This window comes from Doryrhamphus excisus, linkage group LG15 (genome assembly GCF_037039965.1).
Source record: "Doryrhamphus excisus strain RoL-2023G ecotype Guam linkage group LG15, RoL_Dexc_Guam_v1.1, whole genome shotgun sequence".
Classification (NCBI taxonomy): domain Eukaryota; kingdom Metazoa; phylum Chordata; class Actinopteri; order Syngnathiformes; family Syngnathidae; genus Doryrhamphus; species Doryrhamphus excisus.
This window is the reverse complement of record NC_136371.1, coordinates 6,680,872-6,693,809: the sequence shown is the minus strand read 5'-3', so window position 1 is coordinate 6,693,809 and position 12,938 is coordinate 6,680,872. Positions and strand designations below refer to the sequence as shown.

Genomic DNA, 12,938 nt, shown 5'->3' with positions numbered 1-12,938 from the left:
ATTAAGGCATCCAACGGTGAGGTTTAATATATGGGCAAAGATTGCACATTGAGATCTGTGTATTAATCTGTATATTTCTGTACAAATAATTCCAATACATAAATAAATATATGTTTAGTCTATACTTTTATTTTTAGTCTATACTTTTATTTTTCTATATATTTTTAAATTATTTTAAATTCTTTTCATTTGTTTCCCTGCAGATGTCAGCCAACAGGAAGCAGATTGAGAACATGGCCAAGAAAAAGCTAGACAACTTGATGAAGGAGTCCAAGATTCGAGACAGAGAAGACCCAGATAGTTTCACCATCGCTGCCCTTCCACCTGCTGGAGATTCCGATAAGACTGCTTCAAAGGTATTTTGACTTTTTAATGGAGTTACACATTCTGTGAACAATAACATTAAGGTTATATTTACTTTTCCATGACTTTAATGAACACTGTGTCTCGCCTCTTTTTTTTTTCAGACTAAAGGGCAAGATGGCGTCGTCACATCAGATGAGGCTAACACCAGCAGCAATAAACGCACAAGCCACTCGTTTATGGGGAGTTTCTCAAAACGCAAGGTTTGTTTGTTTTTGTCTACTTTTTTTTATTCCCTTAGACAAAACAAAAAAAGAAGAAGGGTTATTGTATGGTTTTTTTTTTTGCTCGTTGTTTTGTAGCAGCCGGTGGCTACTGGCTATCTGCTTTCTTGTGTGCGGGGGTTTTGTTCAGAAACTCCAGCTTCCTCCCACATTCCAAAAATATTCATGTTGGGCTAATTGGAGACTCTAAAAGGTGTGAAAGTGACTTTGAATTGTTGTGTGTCTATACTGTTTCTGCCTTGTGATTGGCTGCCAACCTCTCTCCTGGAGTCAACTGGCATAGGCTCCAGTTTAATTATGACCTGGAGCCTGCTCTTAAAAGCATGAAGATTCCCTGTAGCCCTGAGTTTCCCTGGCAAGCTGTTCCATACACGGGGGCCATAATACCAAAAAAAGATCCCCCCTCATGAGTGTATGTGCCCTGAATTTAAGAACAATAAGCAGACTAGTGCTGGAGGATCTCAGTGTCTCCACAAGAGTTTCTCAGGTAAATGCAGATCTGAAAGAAGAAGCCCCAAGTCCATTTCTAAACCAGAATAAGAACCTTAAAATCCATCATGAAACACACCAGGCGCCATTATGGTGATTCTAAAAACAGTACAATGTGGGCTTGCCTTCTGGCGAGGACACATGCACCTCAATTTTGGAGTAATTGTAAAATGAATTTCTCCTTTTTGGAACACCAGAAAGCAGTGCATTACAGGATTCTATGCCAGCAGTGATAAAAGCATGCATTAGTGCCTCAGTGTTCCCTTGAGAGACAATAGGGAGAAGTCTGGCTGTATTTTTAACATGATAAAAATCACCAAATGGAAAATGACGTTCAGCTTTTTCACTTAAAATAATGAAGTTAAGGATAATGCCTGTAGTTTAGGTATGTGTTTTCCACAGGCGTTACTAGGTTCTGAGGACAGGGGGGGCTTAGTCCCCTGTAGATGCACAGGATATGAATGAATGTAGTAGACATTAAAAAATAAAAATAAAAAATAAATAAAACAAATAACAAACAAGAACCGGCATATAACTTTCCCACTTTTGGACAGATTTAGTAGAGATATTGAGTTGTTTTAGGCCACCATTAAATTTACACAAGTACACACAATCTATGCTGCAAAACCGCTGCTCAAGCTCTGCAGTCTAGTGGACAGTGATCAATTATATAATAATAATGATTATATAATTAATTAGCCTATTATTATTACTATCATCATTATTATTCTTCTGATTATTACTACTAGTAGTAGTAGGCTAGTATTAGCCTGCTTATTGACTTGCTTATTATCCTGCTTTTGCCCTAAAAAATCTATAAAAAATAATAAAAAATCTATAAAAAATATAAAATTATTTAGGGGGGCTTAAAATATTGTAGGGGGGCTGAAGTCCCTCTAAAATAGGCCTAATGATGCCACTGGTGTTTTCCCTCTCAGAGCCTCAGATTGAATAGATGGAAGTCAATACAACTGCCACTTAGTGTAATAATGCCATCTGGCCATCTCAGCTAATAATTGCATACAAGCAATATTAAGATTCATAATTAATAATGTGTCAAGTGAGTGTCTATGCAACTTGAACATAGTACATATGTTTTTGATAAAGAACATTCACCCATTGCTCCTTTGCTGTTATCCGAAACAGAAAAAAACAATGAAGCTGAAGAAGACCTCAAGCTTGGAAGACACCGATACGGACCAAGAGAGCACCAGCAGTGCGTCTCGAGCACCCCTACATCACAACAAGTAAGAGACACAACATAAACATGACAAATATCTTTGTTGCGATACAGCAATAGTACACTCGGCAATATGTGAGCTTACTTGTTCAGTCACTTGTGTGCTTAAATGTATCTGATTTTGAATGATACTTCCCAATTTCAACTGACCAGAAAGAAGAAAACAATGAAGTTATCCAGAGCTCTGTCTGACCTGGTCAAATACACATGCTCGGTGGGCCTCTATGACATTGAAGCACAAGGTGTGTACATGTCTTCACAGCTCTGAGCCATTTTGTTCACTTCTGGATTATGATGTCATTAACCCAAGTTGAACCAATCAAATGTCATGTCATTTCACACAAGGAGTGTATTTGCTAGTGAACAGTAAACAGTTTTACTACATCTCATTCACAGTGTCTTTGAATGTACTATATCTTCTGAATACTTTGTATTTTAGTTGATTTAGCAATTTTTATGGTAATGGTAATGGTTTTATTTTATTTGAACATGCATCAGATTACAATTGAGTGCATCACATAATCAGTTCACAGTTCCACATGTCCAAAAGAAATAGGAAGAAGCAAAGCTCAGTAACTGTTACATTTGTTCACTTCCTGCTTTCCTAATATAATTTAAGTTTTTTTAATTTTTTTTGTTTATTTTGTTAGTTTTTTTTTATTTGTTATTTTTTTACGTTTATTTTTGTCACGTACCGAAGTACAAGGTGTTATGACCATACACTTGGAAATGCTTGGAAATGTTTAATTTAGACAAGACAATATTTATTTGCTAATAATGGGCTGTATTATGGAAAACCGGGACAATGAAGGAACGACTGTATGCAAAATAATGCTTATACAAAACATTCAGTCTTCTAAATGTGCATGATTGATTGCTTTATTGTTCAGAACATGTCTCTCAAAAAATCTAAATATACACGTCAATAACTGTGCATTGAAATATTGTTGGGTTTTGGTTGGTTTTCAACACACAAAGAGGCGCCTTGGGCTATAGGTCTTGTCAGCTATCATTTCTGTTCAGCTGCTGTCTCTTTTTGTTATGTCATTTATACGTCGTACTGTTTTGGGTGGTTGCAAACAGGTGCCTCAGGCAGCAGGTCTGTCAACTCACTTCTGTTGAAGCTGCTTTGTCTTTTTTTGTTATGCCTGACAATACTTGTTAGTGTTTTTGTCATTTTGTAAATTGTTTGGAAATTCATTTGAACATTCTTGTTTGTCATCAATGGCAGCCAACTGCACCTGGCAAGTGTCTTCCCTGAGTGAAACCAAAGCCCACCAGGTGATGCAGCAAAAAGCCAGCGTGTTCATCCATTTTAACCAACGACAGCTCTCACGCATCTACCCGTCTTCTTATCGCGTGGACTCCTCAAACTTCAACCCTCAGCCATTCTGGAATGCTGGTTGCCAACTTGGTATGCCCCACAGTCAGAGTCCTTTTCTACTGATGCTCTGTATTCCATTTTGTAGCTGCTGGCTATTTTCTCTTCCGGAATTGATGAATTTGTTTTCTTCCTACATTGTTTGTCACTGTGTCCTTGTCAGTTGCGATGACCGTAGTAATGGAGTGGCTTTAATTGCAGTTGCACTCAACTATCAGTCAGAGGGTCGAGTCCTTCAGCTCAACAGAGCCAAGTTCTACAGCAATGGCAACTGTGGCTACATCATCAAACCCAACTGCATGTGTGAAGGTGAGCACACTGAAAATAATATACACTACTCACAAAAACTTTGGGATCTTTGGTTTGCAGGTGAAATTTCAGGATGAACATAAAATGCACTATAACGTTTACAATTCTTAATATTCTAGCAGCTATGAAAATAAACATTATTGTAAATTGAGGATGGAAGCATTAGTTTGAATGCCAGGTTGTTTTAGACAAGTGAATAACATTTCAACATCAATTTCAGGTGCCTTTAATCCAAATTTGGAGGATCCAATCCCAGGTCAGATGAAGAAGCAACTGGTGTTGAAGATCATCAGTGGACAGCAGCTGCCTAAACCCAAAGATTCGATGCTGGGCGACAGAGGAGAGGTAGAATACATCATCATGCTTACGAACTTAACTTGCAACAACAGGATCAATAGCATAATGGGTTTTATTGAAATTTGTCACTTCACTGAAATTGCATCCCACTCCTTATTTCCCTGTGTCAGATCATTGATCCCTTCGTGGAAGTGGAGATCATTGGCCTCCCAGTGGACTGCTCCAAGGAGCAAACCCGAGTAGTGGATGATAACGGTGAGTGTTTGGGGAGTAGATGTATTTGCCTTATCTTTCAACAGATATTTAATTCTCACATGTCAACTCCCATTGTATGTATCCTGTAATCCTGTTATGGATAATGATTAGTTGGGGAAGTTGAATTTAGCCAACTCGTTAGCATGACGACGAGTCATCAGCATGTTGAAATCAACCTAGTGGAAATCACAGGAGGTCATTATATATACCAGCACAACAACATAGTCTGACTCACTCATGTCTTTCAAAGAACACTTTACTATCGACACAAAATTCATCACCCAGCAACCTATCACTCAAAAGGTGTATAGGTGTACAGATATTCAAACAATGTAAAAAAACAACAACAATGTTTTCAAGTTTTCCCATAAGCCATTGCATCACACCCTTTGTGTGTACAATTCTCGTCCTCCTCCGTCTTGGCAGCATACAAATATCTTGAATACATTTGACTTTCACAAAAAATATCGTTTTTTTTGCCTCTATGAAAGAAGGGTAGTGACAAGCACCTTCCAGCTCATGCATGCCCCAACCTCTTCAGGATGCATCAGTGCCTCCTGTATGACTTTTCTATTTATTTTATTGTCCAGTTAGCAAGGATGATGGTGTTACGCCTACATTAAACACATTATACACGCTGTAGAAAGTCATGCTGAATAATAAATGTTTCTGTGACTTTATATTATTGGCGAGATGCTGACAAACACAAAATGGCGGGCACAATGATCCAACTCGCAACAGCCTCACTTGATCAGGAAACGTCTAGGTCTCTTTTTTTTTTAAGTGCAACTTTCCTGTTACAAAAATGTTAAATGACAAGAAAACAATGACTACTTATTATTTTCACTATATTGTGACCAAAGTGAAAGGTACCTCATTGGGTTAGTCGCACGGTTTTTCATGTATAATTGATAAGCTGAATGCAAGGAGACCTGCCCATGCAGCACCTCTGTCTGCACGCAAACACACACAATCTAAATAATTGATTACCACTGAGCTGAGTGTTCGCTCAAACTCTCCGGACTATACTTTCTCGGTCTTCTGTCTCTGTCACTTTATTTCTTACCTTTCCTCTCATTCGCTCTTGTTGTCTTTCCTCTTGATTCCTCCTTCCGTCCATCTTTTCCCCAAAACTCATCCCTTCTACTTTCTTGTTCTTCAACCAAATATTTCTTGGGATGATTCTGCAGGTTTCAACCCGATGTGGGAGGAGACTCTGGTATTTACAGTTCACATGCCAGAGCTGGCCCTTGTGCGTTTCCTCGTGTGGGACCATGACCCCATTGGTCAAGATTTCATTGGCCAGAGGACTATTGCCTTCAACAGTATGATGCCAGGTAAGACTTGCTCAATACCTGATTGTTGATGGAACTAGTACTTGTCCTCTGAAGTTAGGCTACATAATGTCTGATCTCGATGTGTTGAGCTCGATGCCACATTGTGACTGAGATGGCCCTTAATTGATCTTGTCATTTATACAGTACAAGCAAAACTGTGCAATCATCCGTCCATACATATCCAACATACTATACAATAAGACAAGCGTTGGACAGGACAGGACAGGATAACTGGGCAATGAAGGACGGGGGCAAAGGGCAACGACAAGAGGAGAGGCAAATGGGAAAAATGCAATTCCTAACTGTGTCTTTGGTAACAATCATGTCTCCAATGACGGATAAAGTAACAATAATGTCTCCCTTTCATCATTTATATGCATTTCGGGTTGTTTTCCGCATGAAAAATTTAATTGCAAAACTATAAAAACTCTTGTTTTTTTTCTCCCAATTTTTGGCTTTTTGGAACAGACTAATGGGAATTACATGATTTTGTATGGGAAAATTTGTTTTGGGTAGAGTGGCACCTTGTGGAATGGATTAATGACATCATGACAAGCTTAACTTAGGGGCCATCCATAATTTTCAACATTTTCACGAGCGTACAAACCGTACTCTTTTGAGCACCCCCCCCCTTCCCCTAAAAAGAGTACAATCCCAAATGAAAAATGTTGTTAGGTCCATGACCAACTGACCCAATACAGCCAGGAAATTCGAACATATCCAATCCAATAGTGTTCTCTGGCTGTATTTTGGGACTCTGCCACAACTGTTTTGAAAAGGCTTAACAATCACACCTATAGTCTAGTCAGTGTATCACAGGAAGTGAAAATCACATTGATTGTTACTGCACTGTCCACAAAGTCAAATTCACCACCACAGAGTCATTCAGAAAATGGCAATCACAACGGCACTTCGGAACAAATCCGCCCTGCTCGATTCCTTCGATTTGGAACCTTTCCAAGCCGCCTGGCCTTCCGAACGCACAAAGCAGTAAACATTGATGTATTGTTCGTATGCATTGCTCGGTGAGCGATGAATGGCAGCAATTCTCTTTTTGATGAACGAAAATAGGTAATCGAAATCACCGGGGTCGGCCATTGTCTGATTGTTGTGTTGGGATGCGAAGCACGCAGAGCTACATGGAGTATCGCGTGGACTGGTACGCTGTCGCGCTCGCATACGACGACAAGGGACCAGTCTATTCGCGCTAAAATTTGACTGCGTCCCGCGGTTCGAACATACAGACATCGACATTTTCTGGTTTTCAAAAAAGCGTACGTTGATGTCTTAACCCCCTCCCCCCCTCGTACGGTTTGTACGCTCGTGAAAATGTTGAAAATTAGATGGCCCCTTAAGCTTTTTTTAAAAAGTGCATTAAAAATATCAAAAACTACGTTGTAATCCACTAATATACGTAATGTACTGCATTACACTCTCCTGCACTTTGTGTGCATTTTACTGGCCTTGCCTCCACCCATGGAGGCAAAAAGACTGACAAATGGGCTCACTTCATTCTTGCCGTTGTTCTGAAACAAACACGTCAAGGTGCTGAAACCAATACCATGAGTGAACTCTCTTCCTGCTTGTTAGGAGGCGAGACAAGGGAAACATATATGCATGCACATGACAATGTACTGAGGCTAGCAAAATGTGCAAAGTCATTTTCATTTATTGTGTGAGGAATTCGTTTTTTATCACCTCAGCTCTAGTCCCCATGAGAAATCTTGTCACATTTAAATCTGCGTTTTTGTGTGCAGGTTATCGCCACGTGTACTTAGAAGGTATGGAGGAGGCTTCCATCTTTGTTCATGTAGCTGTGCATGACATAACTGGTAAGGTAGGTACTGCTGTGGAAGACATATGGATTACAGTGTTAACGCATTCAGCGCTTTTCCTTTTAAATACTGTATGTTGCTCATGTTGTCCTTGTTTTGAACCCTGTCTTTCTCAGCTGCTTTGTGTCTCCTGTTGTGATCTCTGTTTCTTTTGTGACTCCCCATCACACGCGTTTGAGCTCTTTTTCCATCTGTGCCTGTCTGATTTTCTCTTTCTCTTTTTTCTCCCCATCTCTGCCTTTGTCTGTGTGTGATTCCAGTCGGCCCCTTTATTCCCAAATGATTCATTTAAAAAACGGACATTTTTAGGAACGTTGAAGCTGCCACTGACAACTCAGGTGTAGTGACACCCAGTCAGCATCTTGCATGAGCCTATTTGACACCCTCCCTCCCCCTGCACATACCCCACTTGTCAGCTAAATGCACTGTAAACGAGCAACTCATGCAGTGCATGAGTTATTGAAGGCTTGTCCTATCTGTACCTTCAGTAATCCACCAAGTAGATCCAATGTCTTTAATTTCAACATTCAGAAATGAATCATCTGAAGTACTCTGCCACTATATTAAAAAATACTAACAAATAAAAGAAACATATGTAATCTCAACATAGTATTAAATTTTAAAAATTTTTATACAAATTAATTTATTTTTTAATGATTAAACTAAGAAACATATTTCCACCGTTTCCCTGCTTTAGCACTGTGTACACATTTCATCCTCCTGTGCTATGTTCCCTGATTATGTGAGAAAAAAAAATATTTGGTAAATTGTACAGTGTTTTTATGAAAGAAGCTATAATCTTAAATGTCGTAGTCATCATATGGAGGGTTGTCTTGAACCTTAGTCGTTTGCATAGGTCGCTTACCTCATTTGGTTTTGGCACTGTTGTCTTTAGACTACTTGGATCTACTTCTCTCACAATGTTTATTAGCAGAAACTGTAAAGTGTTTCATTCCATACTCATCGTCCCATTTGGTTTGGCTTTTTCTTTGGAATGGTTCAAGTGCTTTAATGTTGGACATTGTCTCATACGATAACCTTCACTATCATCACATTGTCTCTACCTGGCATTGTCATTGTCGCTTTGTCGTGCGTCTAATAAAGCCACAGAAAAAATACACACCTGTACATTGCACTGTTATACATACAATTTAAGACAAATTGAAGCAGAGGTAGAGTACAATTTCTACTATTGTGCTCGTGTCATTTTTTTGCTGCTCAATACAAATGTGCTGCAGCTCAGAGTTAGTAACTCATTTTATCATTTCAATGTGATGACGCATGAAATCGTACTGAAAAATGATCACACTATTCATGTGTATAACGTGATAGTCTATGTACACATGTGGATATTTTAAGTTCTCAGTTATTACTTAAGCATGGTGGCTCTTCTAAACCTGTGTGTTATTGCAATAATGCAGACTGTACCAGTGTTGTCTGCATTATGGCAGCACTTATTTTTGGTGTAACCTCTTTGACTCATTTTTATTTTGACCTGGTAATTCACCATGTGTTTGACAGTTTGTTTGTTGTGTTTTCCATCAGGCCAGAGCGGTCAGCGGTATAAAAGGGTTCTTTCACAGAAACCCAAAGCAAGCTTCCCTGGACAGCCATGCTGTTGCACAGCACAGTCGTAAGCAACCATTCGGTGCCCACCTCCTGCGGCGCACCGCCAGTGCACCAACCAAAGGTCAGCCCAAAGTCAAGAAGGGCCTTCCTGAGATCGCCATCAACACCAAAGACTGTAGCTCAGAGGGCACAAGTGAGGACAGAGAGTCTGAGGACAAGGCCTCTGCTTCCTCCTCTCACCAGCCCACACCACCACAACTCCGCAATGGAGATTCACTGGCATCCCACCAAGCCAAAGGCCCATGGGAACACCCTGACACCAATGGGACTTTTCACGCTGAGGGTAAAGGTAAGAGCCTTCGTTTTGCTCCTCAGCGTCCTATGAGTGAGCCTCTTAAACGGGCCAACCGGCTACGCTTTCATGATCCAGAAATGAAACCAGGGGTTTTTGCCCGAGTGGCACTTAACAGCTCAGGCAGGGTGGGAATGTCTTCCAACTGTATAACATGTGTAATTGGCTCCAAGGAAAGTCCAGAATCCGAAAGAAAGGGTTGTGCTGAGGAAGGGCAGGGATCAAAGTCAAAAATGACAGAAGAACAAGAAAGGAGGAATTACTCAGCCAAGAAAAGAGGTCACTCAGAACCTGCAGCTCATCGGCAGCCAAAAGCTTCTCAGCCAGAATCTCAGTCGCTTCCTCACTCTAGGGAGGCCCAATTTCAGTACTCATCCCAGGCTTTTCTTCGACCTAAGCCCTTCCCCAGATCCAAAGCCAGGCAAAGCCTGGCTGCCCAGCACATCCAAACACTGCCCAATGCCTCACAAAGGAATGCCCTGTCTTGCAACATTCCCCGTAGACGCTTTCCCAACACTGTCACACCTGTGCACAGCCTCACACCTGATTGCAGGACCAATCTCCGTTGGCACCAGGCAACAGTACCCAAATACGGTACCGTGTGCGGCCCGGCATTTATGCCATTCACAAATGGTGATATGAATCAGTGTTTCTCACTGAGCGATGACAGCAGTAGCTGTGACAGCTTTGACAGCTTGAGCAGCTTTGACTCACCCCCAGTGCTGCCTCTGAGTTCTGTCCTCGACAGCCGTAAGAGAGCGGTAGGCACTCTTCAACGGGAGATGAATGCCCTGTTCGCCCAAAAAATGGAGGAGTTACGTCAAAAGTCGCCTCTATTCTTTGCTGGTAAGATGCCCACAAGGCATACAAAGCACCTGGCTGTTTTATAGTGGTTATAGATCACTTGTAGTTGTAGTTGTTTTTTTTAAAACTCGATCCCAAACCGTTTAGACGACCACTTATGTTAAATAAGATTCCTCCTGCTATATCCATTCATAGACATCACAAACCCCAGAATCTTTTGTGTCCCTAATGTAGTGTTTTTAATGTAATGATGAGCAGTTGGGAGTCCAAATTGATGGTACCCCACTAGAATCACAGAAATCACTGGGAACTGACAAAAGTAATAACACAGAACAAGAAAATACTTAAAACAGAGTAGTTAGTGAGTAATTTAATTCAAGATTACTACACTATAACACTTACATCACAGTCTAGCAATGGAACTAAGCCAACTGTAGTCCAGTCTACCGTGAATGTTTGTGAATGAAACCTTTATATATATATATATATATGTATATATGTGTGTGTGTGTGTATATATACATATATATATATATATATATACTGTAGTCTTGAGATTTCATTGTATCCTGCACAGATTATCTCTGTGTTTCACAGTGGGTAAGCTGTTTAGAGTTTATGTTTCTATGCCACTTATCCTCAATGTGGTCATGGGTATGCTGGAGCCTATTCCAGCTGGCAAGAGGCTAGGGTACACCCTGAGAATCAAACCCAGGTCTTCCCGATCTCCCGACTGTGTGGCCCATTTCGGCAAATTGCAGTATATATTTTTGAAATTCTTACTTTTGTCAGTTCAAGTTATTTCAGTGACTATTGTGATGTTTAACAGCTCAGGGTACCAACAATTTTAACCACATCTATAGCCATCCCTAAACAGTATTAAGTAACTAAATTCCTCTTCTTTCTACACATATTTGATTTAAACTGTGCTTGTCTTTTTCCAAAATACGCAATCAATCTCCCTACTTGACCAGCAGATGACAAAACTGGTAAGTTTTGAAATAGAATTTGCTTATGGACGAAACAATTCATATTTGGGTCGTGAAACTGTTTTATTGTGTTTTATCATTCCAGTGGTTTTGAGGTACTTTCAACTTATAGAAAACTTGCATTAATAAAGAACACAGACTCAGTATATTCACGTAACAGTCTCATGTTAGGTTCTGGTGTGTATTAGTTGTGTAGAAGACACAATACTGTATGTTCCTCAACACATTGAATGAAATGATGCCATCCATCCATTTTCTATACTGCTTATCCTCATTAGTCTCACAGGGGTATGCTGGAGCCTATCCCAGGTTACTTTTGCGAGGCAGGGTAGACCCTGGACTGGTCGCCACCCAATCGCAGGATGTAATGATGTCACAATGTGTCTCAGTTAAAACGTTCTCCCTGTAAACTATGCTATTATAACAGAATTCTAGCTTCAAAATGTTTATTAATTTAGGAAAAATCAACCAATCAATGTATTTTCAAGAGGTCCGTCCATAATCGTTAACAGATGTTTTTGTCTTGAAGCTGTCTCCGAGCGCTCCAATCTCCTTCTCTTTCCAGTTTTTGCTGAACTCCTTTTTCCTGTTTTTCCCTTTGCACGCTCTCTCTGTTCCTAGTGCAGAATTGCGGGGATGACCAGATTCAGGTAAACCTCCATGTGTGCAACCTTTAAATATATATTCCGTGCACCTTAATTTCACCCATCACTCTCTCCATCTCACCTGCCTGATTTTCACCTGTCCGACGTTCACTGCTGTGTCTCTCTGGGTGCTTTTACTGTATATATCAAGGTTCATTTAGATTGCAGATAATTTATTTTTACATACTGAATGTTGAAAAACTTCAGGAAACATTCACTCTAATATTTTTCATTGTAATTTGATTTGTTTGTAGGGACAATGTTAGTATTTGCATATGTGCCATTTCTCCAGAACTATCTTGAGAAGGTTGCTTATGTCTGAAACTCAACAGGGTAGAGCAGTGGTGCTCTATATAGTATATCTTAAACCCTTCATGTTATAGTCAAAAGTATAAGCAAGGTTTTTCGTATGACCTCCAAATATTGTAGCTTTTAATAAATACAGTACTAAAGCTTGGAATATGTATTTTCCATAGTATAAGTCGCTCAGAGTCTCACAGTACAATCAAAAAATGTGTCATGAAGAGGACTTTATAGTTCCACATAGTCGCATTGACGGTATTTAGGTGACATTAGGTGTCACAAAGAAGCCAACCACCACCAAACATGAACTTAAAAGCTGTATATGTTCAATTATACATCATATACATACATATTACACATACATATATTTTCCGGAGGTTGGCTGTTCCTGCGATTTATACTCCAGACTGGCTTATAAATGAAAAAACTGTTTATTTTACATAAACACTGGACACCTTTTCAGTTCATGTTAATTTGTGTGTAGCTGAATAACCATTGTGTTCGCATATCTTACACCTATTCAGCCTGTTCTCTATTCTTTTATTGTT

General features: G+C 39.9%; 1 protein-coding gene across 11 annotated transcripts in view; it reads left to right on the top strand.

Annotated features, from left to right (window-relative positions):
* The window catches only part of plch2a (phospholipase C, eta 2a), a 104,015-nt gene that overhangs the window by 88,926 nt on the left and 2,151 nt on the right, over positions 1 to 12,938 (top strand). For 4 of the 11 annotated variants that reach the window (XM_078796890.1, XM_078796889.1, XM_078796887.1 and 1 more), the window contains exons 11-22: positions 204 to 356; positions 468 to 566; positions 2,223 to 2,323; positions 2,470 to 2,558; positions 3,548 to 3,730; positions 3,899 to 4,006; positions 4,227 to 4,351; positions 4,474 to 4,558; positions 5,749 to 5,895; positions 7,653 to 7,732; positions 7,991 to 8,068; positions 9,276 to 9,648. In XM_078796890.1, the coding sequence (XP_078653016.1) occupies positions 204 to 356; positions 468 to 566; positions 2,223 to 2,323; positions 2,470 to 2,558; positions 3,548 to 3,730; positions 3,899 to 4,006; positions 4,227 to 4,351; positions 4,474 to 4,558; positions 5,749 to 5,895; positions 7,653 to 7,732; positions 7,991 to 8,068; positions 9,276 to 9,648 (1,621 nt within the window). Of the gene's footprint in view, positions 1 to 203; positions 357 to 467; positions 567 to 2,222; positions 2,324 to 2,469; positions 2,559 to 3,547; positions 3,731 to 3,898; positions 4,007 to 4,226; positions 4,352 to 4,473; positions 4,559 to 5,748; positions 5,896 to 7,652; positions 7,733 to 7,990; positions 8,069 to 9,275; positions 10,498 to 11,428; positions 11,444 to 12,064; positions 12,094 to 12,938 lie in introns of those variants that run through there. The other 7 variants (XM_078796897.1, XM_078796888.1, XM_078796892.1 and 4 more) reach the window with 6 other exon arrangements.